This window comes from Gossypium arboreum, chromosome 7 (assembly GCF_025698485.1).
Source record: "Gossypium arboreum isolate Shixiya-1 chromosome 7, ASM2569848v2, whole genome shotgun sequence".
Taxonomy (NCBI): domain Eukaryota; kingdom Viridiplantae; phylum Streptophyta; class Magnoliopsida; order Malvales; family Malvaceae; genus Gossypium; species Gossypium arboreum.
In genome coordinates, this window is record NC_069076.1 from 80939029 (window position 1) to 80960623 (window position 21595).

Consider the following 21595-nt stretch of genomic DNA (forward strand, 5'->3'; position numbering starts at 1 on the left):
TTCATCTATCACGTAATGCCAATGAGAGGATATCATTTATCCATGTCTTAGGTTATGAATTAAACTATTGTGAATGATGCTACATATTGCAGAAGTCGTATACCTAATGCACCAACTTTTGGTTCCTTACCTATTTGAACTCAAGCTTTTGCTTACTTCAAAGTACACGAGTCACGCATACATATTCATCATTCGCTTAAGATTAAGGTATGTCGCACTATGAACATCACAAGTGAATAAATCCATATATGAATTCAGGATCTATTTCTACTTGGGTTGTAACACCCCTAACTCGTCTCCGTTGCCGCATTAGGGTTATAGAGCATTACTGTACAATTCAAAACATTTATTATCGAAATATAAACTAACATACAATTATATATTAACATTAGATAACATAATTTATTTATAGAAAAAAATACTTTTACGGCCTTAAATCTAGCCTAAGAGACCCTAAAAATAGTTTAGGGAATAATCAGGGACTAATTTGGAACAAATTAGAAACTTTTGGGAAAATATGAAAAATTGGGAAACAGGGGTTATCCGGCCATGTGGACATTCGAACTATGGGATACATGGTTGTGTTTCAGCCCATGTGCCAAATCGTGTAACTCACTAACTTAGTTCACACGGTTGTGTACCACACACTGTCACCATATATGGTCATGTGTTATTTATTTTCAGGTGCAGGTTTCACACGGCTGTGTCACAGGCTGTGCGTGAGGCCGTGTGAAACCTGCACTTGAAAATAAAATAACACATGGCCGTGTATGGTGACCGTATGTGTTACATGGCCGTGTGACAGTCCGTGTCCTAGGCCATATGCTTCAAAATTAACCCCTAAAACAAGACAACTCAATGCCTATGATTGCATTCCAAGATAGCTTCTTCCCACACATACATGTGACAAAAAACACGCCTTAAACACCTACAAAACATGTTATTCAATCATCCTAATTATTCTAACCAATGTGTCATTCATAAGCACCACAACTCAAACATTGATTCAACACATTTCAAGCCATTTTCATACCTTGAACATATACCATACAAACACACAATTGACATGCTTCAATGCTATAAATATGTCCTCTATTTACCTGACCTTCAAATGACTAAATACACATATTAACTGAAGCATTTTACAAGGCTAAAAATAAACGCATACACAAGTTTGGCACCAACCAAAATATATCAACTTACCAAGTAGTAAACTAGCATATGTATTCAAGCCTTATGCATGCCAAACACACATCACATACTCACTAGTTACTTCATTCTTAAATTATACCATTTAGTCACATTCCTTCACAAGACACTCATAAGAGACCAAACTCACCTATTAACATAAGCATATACCAACTTATTATAAAACACATATATATACGCAAGTATGTTAGGCATAGGCTCGAAACATAACAAACTAGCATACAACCTTATACATGTCATTTATAACCATTAGTCCAACTTAATCAAAAGCTACCAAAATAGTCAATAGATACTGTGATTGTGCTCCGACGAAGATTCCAACCGATCGACTTTTCCAATGACATACAGAAATTGTAACGAACCGAAATTTATGGTTTATTGGAAAAGTGCATTTTCGGGTCATTATTCTCGTAAAAGGGGTTCGTAAATATTTATTAAAAATATTTACAAAGTTAATTGTGAGGTTAATTAAGTTTTGGCTAGGCGAATTAGCTTGAATTATGGTTAATTTAGTGTCAGGATTAAATTGAATAAAGTGTGAAAGTTTAATTGTAGAATAAAGAAAAGATGAGAGACTAAATTAGCAATTAAGCAATAGGTGCCAAGTGTGTGGTAAAAATAAAATACATGTATATTAAATAATATACATACATTTGTAATAAATACATGTATTTACTTATAATTTAAGAAATAATTATTAAGTTAATATAATATAATATAATAAAACATAAATTAAATAAAGAAATAAAGAAACAAAGTTAGAAAAGAAACAAAATAGCCAAGCGAAAAACAGGGGAGAAGAAAGAAAAGAAAGAAAGAAAGGGGAAATAGGGATTTCAAGGTTTAAAGCTTGATTGGTAAGTCAATTTAGTCCATTTTCTTGTAATTTTGATGTTTTTTGAATCCTATAACAAAATACTACTTGATTTATGTTGAAATTTTGAAAGTTAGTTGATTTTTAGATATTGTTCATGTTGAAATAATTGAAGAATTAGGGGTTAAATTGATAGAATTTCAAGTTAGAATTGAGAAAAGGATTGAATTGTAAAACAAATCATAAGTTTTATGTAGTAGGGACAAAATTGAAAGAAAATTCTAAATTAGGGATTTATGGTGAAATTAGAGAGTTGAAATTGGTTTTAAGTGATAGTTGAATGAAAAATAGAGAATAAATTGTAAAGAAAATTAAATTAGTTTTGGTTAGGGATTAAATTAGAATTTATTCAAAAATTGAATAGAAATTGAAATAATTGATGTGAATTGTATTGTATTGATAAATTTTAATTGTTTTAAATTTCCATAGCTAACATTGAACCGGAGACATCGGCTAAAAAGGGGAAAGAGAAAGTCAACGACGAGTGACTCGGAAAAATACGGTTTGTATTTCTATAGTCCGAATTTAATTTTTAATTATTGAATTTTTATTATATGTGTATGAAACGATATTAAAGTAAGTATTAGTGTTTTAATATTGAATTGAATGTATGTGAATTTTTGATTAATATGATATTTGAATATTGGATAATTGTGGTGTTGAATTGAATAAAATAGAATTGAATTGAGTATTATTTGTTATTATATTGATATTGACTTGAGATTATGATGATTTGTGACTATTGTGAAATTGATATTGAAATGTATAATTACTGTGAATTGAGAAATGAATTGAATACCCTATTAACTGTATCGAGCTGAGTCGGATATAGTTGGGATGCCATAGGATTAGAAGTGCTTAGGGATACTTCGACCTCGAGTTGATGAGGCACTATATGTGTTTCCAATAAGAAACTACGTGTCGTATTATTGCTTCGGTAGTGTACAAAGTCCATCACATAATACTGAAATTTTCGAATGTGAACATTGCGGGAATAAACATCGAGGTGAATATTGGAGACTGACACGAGGTTGCTTTCGTTGTGGGTCTGCCGAGCATTTGGTAAAAGATTGCCGAAAAAATAGAAATAATGCACCAGTTACATCCAGAGATCTGAATCTACTTCTAGAAGCTGAGGATCTGGTCAAAGTGGTTCAGTTATCCGAGGAGGAGCTAGAAGTGGAAGTGATTTTGTCACTCAGTAATCAGAAGCTAGAACACCAGCTCGAGCATAAGTTGTAAGGACTCATGAAGAGGGGATGCTCATGATGTGGTGACAGATATATTTTTATTGCATTCAGAACCTATTTATGTTTTAATTAATTCGGGATTTTCACATTCATATGTTAATACAAAACTGGTGATTTTAGATTGTTGTAACTTTTAATATAATTCTGGGACTTGTTAATAATGTCATTAGGTGATTTTGATATAATTCTGGGAATGGATTGGCTATCTGAACACGTGGTGATTTTAGATTGTTGTAAAAAGAAGTTTACTGTTTAGAGTGAAAATGGAGATAAGATTGAAGTTAATGGTATTCGAACCAGCGGGTCAGCTCGTATTATTTCAGCAATTCAGGCAGATAAACTTCTTCATCAGGGTTGTAGAGCTTTTCTGGTATATGTTATTAATTCAGACTCTGTTGAAAGTTAGCGCAATAAAATCCAGACTGTTTGTGAATTTCCTGATGTATTTCCTGAAGAATTACTAGGATTACCACCTGATAGAGAGGCTGAATTTGGAATTGAAGTGTACCCTGGTACAGCTCCGATATCAATACCTCCATACCATATGTCGTCTTCGGAGTTAAAATAATTGAAAGTGCAATTGCAAGACTTGTTGGATCGAGGATTTATTCGTCCGATTACTTCACCTTGAAAAGCCCCAGTATTGTTTGTTAAAAAGAAAGATGGTTCAATGCGGCTGTGTATTGATTATCGGCAACTAAATAATGTGACAATTAATAATAGATATCCGTTACCTCGTATTGATGATCTATTTGATCAGTTGAAAGGAGCTTCTGTGTTTTCAAAGATTAATCTAAGATCGGGCTATAACCAACTAAAGGTAAAAGAAAATGATGTACCAAAGACAGCATTTCAAACACGATATGGACATTATGAATTTTTAGTAATGCCTTTCGAATTGACTAATGCCCAAGCTACTTTTATGGATCTTATGAATTATATTTTTCAACTATACCTGGATCAATTTTTGGTGGTTTTCATTGATGATATCTTGGTTTATTCAAAATCTGAAATCAAACATGAACAGCATCTCCGAATTGTTTTGCAAATGCTACAAGAAAAAAATGATTGTATGGAAAGCTTAACAAATGTGAATTTTGGTTATCAGAAGTTGTATTTCTGGGACATATAATATCAGCAAATAGAATCAGAGTTGATCCAAAGAAGACTGAAGCTATTGCTTAGCGAAAAACACCGAGAAATGTATCTAAGGTACATAGTTTTCTGGGATTAGCTGGTTATTATCGAAGATTTGTAAATGAATTTTCGAAGATAGCTTTACCAACGATGAAACTGTTGCAAAAGAATATGCCATTTGTCTGGAATAATTAGTGTCAAGAAAGTTTTGAAAGGCTAAAGGAAATGTTGACTGAAGCGTTAGTTTTAACTTTACCAGAACTGGGAAAAGATTTTATTGTATATAGTGATGCCTCTTTAAATGATGTCAGATGTGTTTTGATGCAAGATGAAAAAGTAATAGCTTATGCATCTTGGCAGTTGAAACCACATGAACGTAATTATCCGACACACAACCTAGAATTAGCTGCTATGAATTTTGCACTGAAAATTTGGAGACATTATTTGTATGGTGAGAAATGCTATATTTATACTGACCATAAAAGTCTCAAGTATCTTTTATCTCAAAAGAAGTTAAATTTGGGACAACATTGATGGATAGAGCTTCTAAAGGATTATTGTGTTATTGATTATCATCCGAAAAAAGCAAATGTTGTAGCTGATGCATTAAGTAGAAAAGCAGCAATTGAATTACAAACAATGTTTGCACAACCCAATATCAGTGATGATGGAAGTTTATTGGCTGAATTGAGAGTTAAACCAGTAATGTTTGATCAAATCAGATCAGCACAGTTAAAAGATGGCAAGTTAATGAAGAAATGAGAAATGGATCATAACAGCATGGTAGAGAATTTCAGTTTTGATGATCATAATTGCTTGAGATTTCGTAACTGGATTTGTATTCCAGCCGTTTCAGAATTGAAAGAGTTGATACTTCGATAAGCACATGATAGTCCTTCTGCAATACATCTGGAAGGAACTAAAATATACCGTAATTTACGGGAATCTTAGTGGTGGCCAGGTATGAAAAGGGATATAGTTGAATATGTAGCTAAATGTTTGGCTTGCCAGAGAGTAAAAGCAGAGCATCAGGTTCCTACCGGACTACTTCAGCCTATTAACATTCCTGAGTGGAAATGGGATTGTATTACGATGGATTTTTTAATGGATTGCCACTGTCAGCAGGTAAGAAAAATGTTATTTGGGTGATTGTTGATCGGCTTACAAAATCAACTCATTTTATAGCAGTCAGGACTGATTAGTCACTTCAGAAACTTGCTGAAGTTTACATTCGGGAAATTGTGAGATTGCATGGTATTCCTGTATCGATAATCTTTGATCGGGATCCACGGTTCACATCGAGATTTTGGAGACAGTTGCATGAATCTCTTGGTACTCGACTCAGCTTTAGTACAGCTTTTCATCCATAAACTGACGGGCAATCTGAATGGGTTATTCAGGTTTTAGAAGATATGCTTCGAGTTTGTGTCATTGACTTTGAATCAGGTTGGGAACGTTACTTACCATTAGTTGAATTTGTGTATAATAATAGTTTCTAATCGAGTATTCAGATGGCTCCGTATGAAGTTTTATATAGTCGGAGATGTAGATCACCTACATGTTGGATGGAATTGAGTAAAAGAAAAATGATTGGGCCGGAGTTGATTTAGAAAACTGAAGACACTGTCAAGAAGATTCGAGATAGACTTAATGCGGCTTTCGACAGATAGAAATCATATGCAGACTTAAAATGACGGGATATTGAATACTCAGTTGGAGATAAAGTATTTCTTAAAGTTTCGCCTTAGAAGAAAATATTGAGATTTGGTCGAAAGGGAAAATTGAGTCCTTGTTGTATTGGGCCGTATGAGATTATAGAAAGAGTTGGGCCAGTTGCCTACCATTTGGCTTTGCCTCCATAACTACAAAAGATTCATGATGTTTTTCATGTTTCTATGCTTAGAAGATATAGATCGGATCCTTCTCATGTTGTTTCGACAGAGGATATAAAAATTCAACCTGATTTATCGTATGAAGAAGAACCGGTTAAGATATTAGCTCAAGAAGTAAAAGAGTTACGTAATAAATGGGTTCTATTAATGAAAGTGTTATGGCGAAGTTATAGTGTTGAAGAATCGACTTGAGAATAAGAAGAAACTATCATATCTCAGTGCCCCCACCTCTTTTCAAGTAAATTTCGAGGAAGAAATTTATTAAGGGGGGAGAAATGTAACGACCCGAAATTTATGGTTTATTGGAAAAGTGCATTTTCGGGTCATTATTATCGTAAAAGGGGTTCGTAAATATTTATTAAAAATATTTACAAAGTTAATTGTGAGGTTAATTAAGTTTTGGCTAGGCGAATTAGCTTGAATTATGGTTAATTTAGTGTCAGGATTAAATTGAATAAAGTGTGAAAGTTTAATTATAGCATAAAAAAAAGATGAGGGACTAAATTAGCAATTAAGCAATAGGTGCCAAGTGTGTGGTAAAAATAAAATACATGTGTATTAAATAATATACATACATTTGCAATAAATACATGTATTTACTTATAAATTAAGAAATAATTATTAAGTTAATCTAATATAATATAATAAAACATAAATTAAATAAAGAAATAAAGAAACAAAGTTAGAAAAGAAACAAAATAGCCAAGCGAAAAACAGGGGAGAAGAAAGAAAAGAAAGAAAGAAAGGGGAAATAGGGATTTCAAGGTTTAAAGCTTGATTGGTAAGTCAATTTAGTCCATTTTCTTGTAATTTTGATGTTTTTGGAATCTTATAACAAAATACTACTTGATTTATGTTGAAATTTTGAAAGTTAGTTGATTTTTAGATATTGTTCATGTTGAAATAATTGAAGAATTAGGGGTTAAATTGATAGAATTTCAAGTTAGAATTGAGAAAAGGATTGAATTGTAAAACAAATCATAAGTTTTATGTAGTAGGGACAAAATTGAAAGAAAATTCTAAATTAGGGATTTATGGTGAAATTAGAGAGTTGAAATTGGTTTTAAGTGATAGTTGAATGAAAAATAGAGAATAAATTGTAAAGAAAATTAAATTATTAAATTAGAATTTATTCAAAAGTTGAATAGAAATTGAAATAATTGATGTGAATTTTGTTGTATTGATAAATTTTAATTGTTTTAAATTTCCATAGCTAACGTTGACCAGAGACATCGGCTGAAAAGAGAAAAGAGAAAGTCAACAACAAGTGACTTGAAAAAATACGGTTTGTATTTCTATAATTTGAATTTAATTATTAATTGTTGAATTTTGATTATATCTGTATGAAAAGATATTAAGGTGATTAATATGATATTTGAATATTGGATAATTGTGGTGTTGAATTGAATAAAATGGAATTGAATTGAGTATTATTTGTTATTATATTGATATTGAATTGAGATTACAATGATTTGTGACTATTGTGAAATTGATATTGAAATGTATAATTACTGTGAAGTGAGAAATGAATTGAATACCCTATTAACTGTATCAAGCTGAGTCAGATATAGTTGGCATGCCATAGGATTGGAAGTGTTCAAGGATACTTCGACCTCAAGTCGATGAGGCACTATATGTGTCGTAATATTGCTTCGGATAATTCCGATGAGACACTATGTGTTGTATGATTGCTTCGGATTAAATCCGATGAGGTACTAGGTACCAATTCACTTTAGCATGGCCGATGAGGCACTGAGTGCCGTACTGATGTGTTTTGGTTGGATCCACATATCCGTTTGAGTCCGAGTCATGTTAATAGGGGTGTCCAACTGTATTGAACAATTGATTATTATTGAATGGTATTGAATGATATTGAATATGGATTGGAATGAACAATAAAATGAAATATGCAATTGAAATGTATGAAATTGCATGAATCATGGATTCATGAAAAGGATATTGATATTGAAATTGAATTGAGTATCTTATTAAGAAAAGTTATTGAATAGCAATTATGAGATTGATATAGAAGAGATGATAATTGAAAGTGTTATGAATGATATGTATAAGAAACTGATTAGTTGTTTGAATGATTATGTTTGTGTGAATATATGTATAAACAATATCAATTTTTGCTTAATACGTATTTGGATTATAGAAATACCACTGAATTTATACTCAGCGTATGGTTTGTTTCCATGCGCAGGTTAGGTAAAGTCAAATCATTGAATCAGCATCCAAAGTCGATCCCGAACTCAAAGTGGTGATGTACATTTCTTTTTGGTAAATGGCATGTACCTAGGATGTTATACTTGTCATTTTAGATAATGTTTGTAAATGAAGTATAAGTTAATATTAGTACTTATATAAATATGTTTTGGGTTATAGTTATTAAATGGTATATTTTGGTTGAAATTATATAATCTTATATTTGGTTCAAATGGTGGTTTTTGAATTAATTTGGATATTATGGTTAAAGTATTTATATAAATAAATAGGTTAGGTCATTAGATTGATTAATTTATGAAATGTATGTTATTTAATTGCATAATGTTTATATTTGAATTGAAATGACTGGTAATATTTCGTAACCTTATTCTGGCGACGGATAAGGGTTTAGGGGTGTTATAGAAACAAAGAAATCAACTAGGTAAGCAACTAATGCTTAGTAAGTTCATATAACGGAACTTAAACTTACCAAGTGCAATAATTAAACAACTATAAATTATTCAATTTAGCCATAGTCCAAATTTCCTTTTCCTATACACAACACCTCACAAGATTAGTAGGTGAAGCAATGCACATATAAATTTAACCAAATAAGGCATATAACATCTCAAGCTTTTTAAATCATCAATCACTTTCATCATATGCTATGTACTTTCATTTCCATTACCTTTCACACCTCAAATTTCATATATCATACATAATATAGCATAGTAAATCATGACATATACCTAATAAGCATTTAGGTTTTATATATCATCCATCACACATATATATGTCCATTTCACATTCTACATATTTGAGTCCACATAGTTGGTAGATTATAAGTAAACATAAAATATATTAAGAAATAAATTTCATGCTTATTTCATCCGTCACATGATAAATTCTCATTCTTTTCATTGCATATGTGCATATCCATCTTTCCATTTCATATGAATATTAGTATATTAAGTTTTTATACATATCTTTTCATTAGCCTTTACTTACCCATTGAACCATCTAGAATTTCATCAGATACTCAGGAGTGTTCGCATATAGTATGTCTTTTCATGTAATCATAATCTTTCCTTTTCAATAGTTTTCACACGAGCTGTAAATGGGCTTGCTCACACGAACTGTGGGTCGGAATGTTAGCTACACGATGTTGCTCACACGAGCTGTGGAGAATCAGCAACAAATGCAAGATATTAGCCATCGGTAGGATATTCAAGACTAGCGCCCAAAACCATATAAACCCTAATGACATGTCATTTGTATCCTAAAATTCTTAAGGTTCAAATGGGACTTTTACGTCTTAAATCCTTTACTTCCATTACATTATAACATTTCCGTATATTATCACGATTTACACATTTCTCAATTACAAGCTTTAAATAAACTAACCTTACAAATCAAGATTTTAATTTACATAATTATTTATAGTAACTCATTTAAAACATCATATAAAAATAATAAAATAATTTAACTCTATATGAATTTACCTGTATCAAAATGATGCCCTAACGTGATCCAACGACTAATCCATCGTTTCGGTTTTCTCGCGATTAGTGTTCGTTTGAGTCATTTCTTGATCTAAAAAATATAACCATGCACAAAAGAGACCTTGGCCGAACCTCACACCCTAAAAAATAGTGGTTTTTGGGCACCAAGAAGATGAACATAAACAAAAAAAAAAAAAAGATTTTACCTTTTTGCTTCTTAATATATCACTTTACTTTACTTTTATTTATTTTAACATATAAATTAAATTAAGGTACCAACAGTACCTAACATGAAATTATGGAATAATAGCCACATAAAAGCTTACAACTTTAGTAATTTAACAATTTAACCCCTTTAACTATTAGATTTTAACTTTTGTACCTTTTTCAATTTAGTCCTTTTACTTAATTAACTATTTAAACATTAAAATTTCATAACTAAATATTAATATCACCTGATAACCTTCCGTAAATATTTAATAGAAATATTTACGGGCTCGGTTATAAAAACGAGGTCTCGATACCTCATTTTCTAAAATCGCTTAACTTTAAAGATTTACCACTTAAACCTAATTACTCATTATACCTCATTTTCTAAAACCACTTGACTTTATGGATTTACCACTTGAACCTAATTACTCATACAAATAACATAATTTATCAAATCAAAATTTATTATAATATTGTATTTGACTCGTAAATATTAAATAATAATATTTACGAATTCACTCATCGGATTTGTAGCTCCAAAACTACTGAAAAACGGGTTGTTACATGGGTCTTGCCTGATGTATTATCAATCTAGTCAATCACATATATGTCTCTATCTTTTAAGAGTCATCTGTTCCGATGTTCAAGACAAAGCATCTCCCTAAATGGACTTAATAGACAACATATTAGTCTTTCAACCGATTTACCCATCTCCAATTAGATTAAAGACATGTTTAGGTTTATCTACTAATACAAGATGTCTTTTCGTATTACGATCCAACCATGTAATACTCAGTGAGCCAATATTTGCTTTCATTTTTCTTTGCGTGCAAAGACCATTGAAGACAGTATACAAAGTGTATTAATGTAATTTATAGATAATTTTATTAAACTAATTTGTTTAAAAAATATGAGTGTACATAAACGAAAATACTACACTTAAGATACCGATCCAATAGTTAATTGTATATAGGGTTACATATATGTATATATATATATTATGATATACCATATTGTTAGTTGCATGTTTAAGATCTCTGTTTAAAGTTAAGTATCATTAATATAAAAATATACATTATAATAACATAGTTGTATATACTATATAGGGTTACACATCATTACTAATTTACCTTAATTATATAATGTTGATTGTATATGCTACAATCTACCATAAAGTTAGTTATACGTGATATTGATATCAATTTATTTCAATTGGGTTTTAGGACCTTTTTGAATCGTCGTCATAAATTAGTTCGATTCAGTTTGGTTATTGATTTTTCTATATATATTTTGAATTTTTAGACTTTTTGATGAAATGAGCTTTGTTCTATGGTTTTTAATATTATTTGACAAAATTTCAAATTTTCTTCATAAATATTTCAAAAAAAAATAATTTTTAAGAACTTTTAAATTATTTTTCACTTTTAAAATATAAATATTTAATTTTATATAATAAAAATTAAAATTAATTATATATGAATTAAAAAATAGAATTATGTTCGGTTTGCATTTTGTGAATTTTAAACTTGCATTCCATAAACTGTCTAAATACCTTAGTTTGGATCGGTTTTTGGTTTTCTTCTCATCATAGTGACATGTTTTAAGGTTTACGTCGCATATCATTAATAAAAGAATGTACACTGTAATATCATAATGGTATAATAATTAATTTATATAGCAGTTGATGTATTTTATATCCTTACACTTTTATGTTATATATACTATTTTTATAATATAAGTATCTCACATTATAAATAATTTCAACTTATAAAATTGATTTTAATTATATAAATATTAATTAATTTTAAAATTAAAATAATTTAATTAATTGAGTTGATCAAATAATAAAAGGAGTAATCACAAATTTAGAATTTTTATTTTTATATTATTGTTTAGTTAAATTTAAGGATAAAAAAGAGATTCAAGTGAACATTTTTTGATGAAAAAGTTGTACATATTTAAAATTAATTATTATTTTTAATTTTAAAAATATTTTTATTATCTTGTCTACATCATTTAGTAATTAGTGTGTATCATAATAAAAGTTGAACATTAGTTTTGGTGGTTAAACATGGCCTTCCCTGTAAAAGGCCACAGTTTGGGCCATGCTAGAATCAAAATATTGAACATTTTGTGACCCTATCCGTATGACATTCGGACTCCAACTCTGTTATGATTTTTATACAGTTTGTACCGAAAATAAAAAATTTACAAAGGCACAGTTGTTATGATTTTGGTCACCCATTAATTCAAAATAAAAAACTTACTAAAATTAAAGATCTAAAATAAAAACAGCTGTTAACAAGAGCGACCAATTTGCAATTTTTTTTTTATATTTTGGGAGATTAAAATGTAAGTGACCATCTGTATAATTTACCCTAAGAAAAATACTTCCAAATTCTTTAATCTCTTCTTTTTAACATTTAAAAGAAAATTCATGAAAAGGAAGAATAATTTTCAGAAAACATGGTGAATATCCATGAAAATTGGAATTGTGTAAAAAAGAAAGAATAAAAAAATCTCTGATTAAGAAGCTAAATATTATTTCTTGCTTAATTCCAAAATCTGTTACAAAGGCATTGCAGTAAAACAAGTTAGCCAAGAGATTGACCTTTTAACGTAAACACTAATTCCTTCTCAAGCTAAAAGTAGTTTCACTGTCTGCCTTGCCTTCTATACCTCATTCCACTTTCTTGCTAGGTTTGTCTTCACTGCCTTCTACAACCGCCATCTTTGATTCGTCAAACTCCAATAACTGCAATCATAATCCGAGCATACAAGATCATTTATGTTACCCAAACTCTTCATTTTTCTTAAACTACTCTTCACTCACTCCCACATCAGATAACTAGGAGATAGCTATATTACAGCAAAAAGGAAATCGAATAAAAATGCCCAGACCAAGAACATAATGTGAGAGAGAAGGGCTGGGAACAAACCGGTCCAACTTCTCCGTTCCATATACAGTGAGCAGCCAAGAATCCAATAACAGCCGGTACAATATACAAAAGTGCAGGCTGAAAGCAAAATGAGCATACAAGTTTTGACATGATACAGAATCACTGCACATCTACTGGATATGTTTTAACAAGGCGTATAACATAAAAACAGAGGTCATTAAGAGTTCACCTGTGCAGCTTGAAACCAGTTCATGACAACAATTGTAAGGACCAACCCCACCGTGTACCCCAAAAATGCGCTCTTAAAATACTGCCTCTCTTTCCCCCTAGATACGTCATATCTTAATGCTAGTGCTACAAAAATACCTACCAAGGGAGAAATAAACCAATATAAAAACAGAAAATGTTGATCCTATATTCTGTTTCAGGTAGACACGCATCTATCTTTGTGACAAGTAACTTGTCAAAGGAATAACAGACAAACGAAATGGAAATTAGACAGAGAAACAATTTTTGTTAAACCAAGTAAACATAAATTAATCTCCACAACAGTGTAAATCAATAACTTAAAATCAAAGCCCTAAAGCAAAAGGTTCATATTGCACTTGATAACAAATGACATTAGGAAAACACCAGCAGATGAGAGTATTACTGCGCAGGAAGCAGTGTTGCCTATCTTGGCAACAGAGATGATACAGGGCATTAGTTAAAAAAGAAAAGAAAAAATTGAATGAACATCTCCAGAATCAAACAACACAAGTCAAATGAGCTACAGCAGTAAATAAGATCATGGTCCAGCAACAAACTCATAGAATCAAGGGTAAATTACACCCAAGGTTGCTAAACTATTAGTAAGTTTATGTTTTAGTCACTTAACTTCAAAAAAGTTACAAAATGGTCACTAAACTATAAACTATTAAAAAGTTTTTTATTAAGTCATTGAATTATTCGAAAGTTTTTATTTAAGTCACAACGCTATAAATTTTTTTTTTTAAAGAAAGTCTAACTAGCAAGCTCCAAGTGATAATTCAACAATCGGTATAGTGAATCAGTACCCATCAACGAGTAGAACATACTTTAGATCCAACTCAGTCTGACGCTCAGTGTCAAAAATCAAAGAAGAGAACTGTTTGGATTTTGATTCACAAATTCATGACATTCAAAGATATTTCATGAAAAAAACTTAAATGAAAACTTTCAAATAGTTCAGTGACAATTTTGTAACTTTTTGAAGTTAAATAACCAAAACGTAAACTTACTAATAGTTTAGTAACCTTGGATGTAGTTTACCATATAATCAAATAGAAGCATGCAAGTAGGGGTGTCATGGAACATGCCAAGCAGCAACCAGAAAAAAATTCAAATCCTTTACCCAAGCCAATTTGGGATGGGCCCGGACCAACCTAAATTACTCACTTTACTATTCAAAAGTAACATTTTTACTAATTTGTATATATTTTTATAAGTAAATTGAAATAAAAATATTAATTTTATTATTAAAAAAATTCCAAATTTAAAAACACCTTGTCCGGGCCAGGTCTACATACAAGCATGAGCTTACAAATTTTTAAAGCCATTTAACATGCTCTGTGTAAGCTTGAATTATCATGAAGCGTTAGGTCTCAATTCTCAATGAATATAAGTAAAACAGTTGTCAAGAAAAATACGAGGGAACTCTAGATACAAAATACAGTTAGGAAGGGAAAAAGTGATCTCACTTTCCCCTGTTTCAACATTCAAAATTTTAGGATACTTCTCTTTTAGTTAGAATGACTACATAATAAAACAAGAAACCCTAAATAACAGCTCACATCATAACAGAAGCATGCATTAGACCATCCAACTAAAAAACAAATTTCAAACATACCAGGAATTACAATGTCACCAAGTCCAAGCATGGAAAATGGTCGGGTAGAGTCAGCTGTAGGGAACAAAAGCTGCAGATAAGTATTAAAGCAATTAGATCACCATGGGTAACAAATTTAATTACAAGCAAAACATAAATATACATCAAAACAAGAACCAACCAGGTTAAGTATTTCAAATGAAGAAAAACAAGGAACTGACCTTTATAGGAGCATCGAAAGACTTCGCGACACTAACCATCACAGGAGTGAAAAAGACCCAGAAAATATCATATACAAAAAGCCCAGCCTGCAATGTATAACGATGGAAAAGGAAATTCATACAAAAGGAAACATAGTTGAAAATGAGAAAACAAGTGAATTAAGTGGACAAACAGCAGCCTAACAAAAAAGTAATTTGTCTAATCAGCAAGGAAAAAAAACCTTTGAAATTTGGCTAAACAGAGCAAACGAATAATAAGCTCAAAAAAAACAGAGCAAAATGTAAGATAGAAGCCACAAGGATCAATTCTTGTCAAAGCAGATAGCACATAAAGGAAACAGGGTCTATGGATAAAAATCTCAAGAATAAGCAACCATAGGAAAGTTGTTTGATTCATATCTTGACCAGCTAAACTCATGCAAAACATTGCTACATAAAAAAAAAAAAAATCAGACTAGGAAGTTGTCTCAGTAACAGGGAATAATACACACACAAAAAAAAAAAAACTCACTAATATACTTACCAATAGAATGGCACCAGTCTTAAAAGATCCAAGAGAAAGCATTTCAATTCCCTACAAAAACCAACAATGGAAACTGTCAAACATCAAGTTAATATGTGGTAGAAAAAAAAAAAGGAACACAAAACTCATTTAAAGGAAAAGACAAACAAATAAGCACCTTCATAAAATTATTAAAAGATAAAGGAAAATACTACTTTAATTATTATTCAACTGGTTAATTAAACCCTAATAAAAAATTTGACAGACATACAAACTTCCATATTACAAGATTGAATACTAACAAGAATATCCCAATATTATTGATTATTCTAGATCTCATTGCAAAATCAAAGAAAAAGTAGTAGATACCAAGCACCAAATAACTCATTAATCAGGAATCCCTCTACATTAGAAAGTGACAAGATCAATTAGACAGGATTTAAGCCATACCTGAATGCAGAAAGCGAGACCCAGAATATTATTAGCCAGCCAATGCTTTTGCAAAGCATACCATGAACAGAAAAAAGTTCCAGGGATTGCAGCTATGATCTGAGATCTTGTGAACTCAATCTCAAAAGCTGTTTAAGAAAGGTGTAAGGAAAAAAATCATTCTGCATAATGCAAGCAAGGTAATGTTAACCAGATCAAGTAAGAATTCTAAGGAATCAACGATGAACACAACCAAATATAGATGTACTCAACTTTAAACAGGAAAAGGTTATATCACTGCAGCAAGAAATTGGCACCTAAAACTCAAATCAACAACAGAATTATGCATTTAAACTATTCCAGGGGGAAGACCTGGCAACTTTATATGGCACAAGAACCAGAATGCTCATAAATTGACAAAAATATACCATTCTAAAAGGCATCAAGAGAATCAAAGAATTTACTCCATTTTGGATTTACAAAATTCTAAGAGCAAATCCTAGAAACAAAGTTGAGCAGAAGATTCGAAGAAAATACCAAATTATAGAAAAGCCAGAAAACTTTAATGCAGCTGGTATGCTAGTATCCTTCTACAACCGAAAAAGAAAAAAAGAAAGTTTGTCCCATCTCCACATAACTTCCTTCCCACACAAGAAACTCATCCAAAGTAATTTTCAGAGGAAATAATGGCAAATAACATAAAAGGAAAAATCAGGAAGAAACAAACAAGATCAAAGTACATTCAGGATTTTCAAATCAAATATAGATGATGCTTGCCTCGAACAAAAGATTCAAAATGCCAAAAAAGAAAAATGAAGAATACATCATAAACACAAAAGGCTGAAGCAATAGTAATAATTCAGTATATATTAGAGAAGAAAAAGGTTATATCCCATTCAAAAACTAATCAAATCCTCTTATAGATAAAACTCAAAATATACTCCACAAGAATAATAAAAAGAAGGGCTTACAGCGGAAAAATGGAAAATGCCAAATGATAAGGTCTTCGTTCCAATGCTTTGGCAAGAAGCGTTTTATGGTTGGCAGTATTGTTGCCCTGAGAATGATGGCAGAAAGAATAAATGAGATAAGGGCATCAGGTGAACTGAATGTATAAAAAGTTAAAAAAAATAGTAGCAAATTTATATGGAAAGAGCATACGAAAGAGCAATGATCCCAAGCACAAAGAAATAGCATGTCAAAACTGCATTAACCAAGTCTTTTGATAAGAACTTGAACAGTAAGAAAAGTGATAACAGCATCGCACTCCCAACAAATGGAAAACGCATAGCATGCTCATTAGACATTGTCTCCTGTATGATAGACATGACATTATTAGATAATTCTTATCTATGGTCCTTGATGACAAAATAAGAAAGTAACAGAATCAATTTACTCACCGATGGTGGAGTAGGCTTGACAGACCTATAGCAACCCACATATACTGTTAGGCATGCAGTCAAAACAACATTCAAGTTGGGGTCTACCTTCACAACTAGTGGTGCCATTGTCAACCCTGCGTTTAGCAAATCATGGATATCACGTTAAAAGCTTCCATAGAGATCTCATATCTGACACTGATTTATGTTACATTTACTCTATAAAAGGTTTAGCAATGAGGCATACATCTATTATATTCAGAAAGATTCATGAGGTACGAACTCTAATACTTTGAAATGTACAATAATAATGCATTTAGAATGAAAAAAGTGGGGATATGAGATACGAAGTGCATCCATCTGGTCATTGATTATGATAAATAATTTTGGTTCACAAATTTAAAATGTAGAAGAAAGAGTAGACAACAAAATCATATTTAACTAAAACATGCAAATGATAAAATCGAATTGCTTGAGATGGCTAATTGCATGCATCCTATTACTTCTAAATCCTTCAAAATATTATCTTTTATGTCCAAAGCAACAACCAAAAAGAGCCTAAAATTTCTATTCCTTTAAGATTTTCTAAAGCTAAAATAACATAGTTTCATAAATAAAACAAAGATCATTATACCAGAAATAACAAAGCTACCTCATTTCTACATAAGATATACATCCCCAAGACTGAAAGAAAAAAAAGAGTCAAATTCGATCTCAGACTATCTATTTCCTATCATTTATCTTCCTTTGTTTGCGACTCGAACATAAAGACACTTTAACTAACTAAATCCACTCTGCTTCTACTAAACTAAATTCAACAACTGAATAATAATATTTAAAAAAAAAATTATCCCCAAAAAAATCAACCATTTCAAAAACAAACTAAAAATGTATATAATAAACTAAGAAAACGCTGAAGAATAGATCAAAAAGAGGTAAACCTGCTAAAGCCAAATTGGCGAGTCTTTCAGCGTTCTTCATTGTCGTCGTTTATTTCTAATAAAACAGCGAATAAAACTCGAAACCTCCTGTCACCTAAAGCAAAAAAGAAACTACAATAGATGGAAACAAATTAACTTATTAATAAAGGAAAAAGAAAAAACAAAACCAAGAATGTAATGAACTTCCAAGTAAAGTTAGGGATTAAAACCTTTAATTTTTGTCTCTCTTAACAGTGGGTGTAACTTTACAGATCGGAGATGCCGAAAATGAAAGAAAAACAAAAGAGAAAGAGTGAGAAAAAAATGTAAAAATCTTTCTCGCAGATTGAAACGAAAATCTTAGATTTTTTTTTCTTTAAAGGAAACAAAATCTGGAGTCAATTTTGTTGCCATAATTGAAGGTGCTGTCATTTTGAATATTGTAACTGCCAATAGAAAAGGGATATTTTGGTTGGAAATTTTTGCGAAGGGAACTAATTTTGACGCGTTGCGTTATATTATTGGGCTTTCTTGGTGTGGTTCGTATGCGACTGTTACTGGGTGAGGTTTTGTAATTGGTACGAGGATTATACAGTCCGATGAGGTGCCAATTCCAATAAGATTCTGCCACGTCATCGTACAAAAATATCTGTCCTTTTGTAAGTTTTGATTTTTAGCACTCAAAATAAAAAAAATTTCAAGATAGGCATTATCAGTGACGATTATTTTCATTTTAATTATAACTTTAATAAATTTTTATTTTAGTTACTCATTTTATCTTTCTAAAATTAATTTTTATAATTAATTTCAGTTGTTTTCTTATAAAAGGAAAAAAATTAAGATTTTATAGAAATTACCTCAATTTTTATAAGAAAAATTATTTTATCTTTTTATTTTCTTTATTTTTAATTTTAATTAATTTTAGTTTTTGCAGTAAAAAGAAAAAACATGAGATTTTACTAGAAATTATCTGAATTTTTATAGTAAATTATCTGAATTTTTATAGGAAAAACTAATTTAAATTTCTTTATTTTTTATTTTTAGATTTAATTTTAGTTTTTTATAATAAAGGGAAAATTTTGGGATTTTACAGAAAATTACTTGTGTAAAACCCATTTTATTTATTTAATACTTTATTATTTTCTTTTTTTAGAATTAGTTTTAATTTTTTCTAGTAAAAGGAAAATCTTAGGTTTCTCGCCTGAGTTTTTATAGAAAAATTTTGGGGTTTTACAAATAATTGAGTTATAGAGAAAATTCAGGTTTCACTTTCACAGTTGAATAATTCAATTTTTATAAAAAAACTCTGATTTTAGGAAAAATAAATGAATGATCAAAATAAAAAATTATTAAAGTTGGGTGACTAAAATGAGTACAATAATATTGAATTAATGGGTGTGACCAAAATGAAAAATTATTAAAGTTGAGTGACTAAAATGAAAATGTTTGTTATCCTTGAAGAAAATTGTTTATTTTTTATGCCCTAAAATGAAAACTTACCGAAATTAGGTGACCAACTATGTAGTTTACCCTGGTTTTTATCCTAGGAGAAAAGACTACAGAGTAATTATTTTCCTTTTTCCAAAACAATAAACTAAAGGCTTAATTCACGATTTGACTCTTGAAATATATCATTTTTCACACTTCGGTACCTAACTTTATTGTCCTAATTTGGGTATCTAAAGTATCTGCAACTGCCCGGTTTAGACCCTAGTCGGAATAGTGGTTTCGGAACCACAAATCTGAGTTAGAAAAATATTTTAATATTATTTTTTGTGCTTATGATATGTGAATTGATATCTGTGAAAGTTTCGTATGAAAATTTATCGTTTGTGTGTCGAATTGTTAAAAAAGACCTAACAACGTAAAATGAAAAAGTTGCATGCTATATGTTAAGTGTTCTTATTTGTTATGTCTTATTAAAGGAGAGGTCCTTATGTTGTGAATAGACCATTTTAAGTTTGAGTGGACATCAATGGCCTTAATTAACATGAATTATGTGTTTAATTATAAAGGGCAATTTAGTAAATGATGAAATATTATGAAATAAAATAAAACAAAGGCATGAAATTAGGCATTTTATGTTCATATTGCCGAAAATTGAAGAAGAAAAAGGAAAAGAAAAGATTTCTAGGGTTCGGCCATGCTTAAATTCAATTAAAGGTTCGTTTTTGTTCTGTTTTTGATAATTTCTACGTTTTTGTGATTGTTTCTTTGTGTTCTATCAAGCCCATGCCTAAATTTCTGATTTTGATGATGATTTTGAGTTATGTCATTGTTGATTTTGTGAGTTTTGTAATGTTAGTTGATGAAATATGAAAGATATGTGTTAGGTTACTATGTTTTGTATTGGGATTTTTAATGAATTTGAGTATTTTGGGTTAAATTGTGAAAATGAGAAATTAAGTGACTAAAATGTGAAATAAATGGAATATATGGACTTATTTGAACTACATGAGAATTCGGCTAAGCATGTCTATAAAGAAATTATGCATATTTTGTGATTTTATGAATTAGGGACTAAAGTGTTAAAATGTGAAAATGTGAGGGCTAATTTATAAAATTCCCTAAATATGTGTATATGAATTGATTTGAATGAATGTGAGATTGAATAAGTTAAATTTGAATTTGTTTAGATGAAGAACCAAAGAAAACGAATTTAAATCGGGGAAAGTCGAAAGTCGTTGAGTAGTCGATTCCGTTCGTTCGAATCCATACGAGGTAAGTCAATATACAAATAAATGTATTGAATTGATTTATTAATTGCTTATATGATATTTGAATTGTGATGAATGGATTTGAGAGTGAAATATGTGAAATTTGAGAAAGTTCTGATAATGCGACGATGTCTGAAAAGTCCCGTATGAACCATAGGAATAGTTAGGATACTTATGTCATGACATAGGATTTCCAATATGTAATTTCATGTAAGACCATGTCTGGGACGTTGGCATCGATTTGATATTTACATGTAAGACCATATCTAGGACATCGGCATCGTATTTGATTTTATGTAAGATCCTGTCTGGGACAGTGGCATCGATATTTGATTACATGTAAGACCACGTCTGGGACGTTGGCATTGTACGAGTTTTTCGAGCTATCCGCGTATCCTA

The 21595-nt window shown here is 30.6% G+C and overlaps 1 protein-coding gene across 2 annotated transcripts; it reads right to left on the bottom strand.

Moving 5' to 3' along the window:
- Positions 1 to 12774: 12774 nt before the first annotated feature.
- LOC108482810 (signal peptide peptidase-like) lies at positions 12775 to 19036 on the bottom strand. 2 transcript variants are annotated; one of them, XM_017785927.2, is made up of 12 exons: positions 18710 to 19020; positions 18501 to 18611; positions 17581 to 17696; positions 17342 to 17493; positions 17152 to 17237; positions 16202 to 16329; positions 15773 to 15823; positions 15250 to 15336; positions 15050 to 15119; positions 13412 to 13548; positions 13222 to 13299; positions 12775 to 13037 (listed from the first exon to the last, which is right to left on the bottom strand). In XM_017785927.2, the coding sequence occupies exons 2-12, from the start codon at positions 18538 to 18540 to the stop codon at positions 12963 to 12965; spliced, it is 1020 nt and encodes a 339-aa protein (XP_017641416.1). In that variant the 5' UTR covers positions 18541 to 18611; positions 18710 to 19020; the 3' UTR covers positions 12775 to 12962. The 2 variants fall into 2 exon arrangements, with proteins under 2 accessions (XP_017641416.1, XP_052887182.1); XM_053031222.1 differs by lacking the exon at positions 13222 to 13299 and having other exon boundaries at positions 18710 to 19036.
- Between the last annotated feature and the right edge of the window lie 2559 nt (positions 19037 to 21595).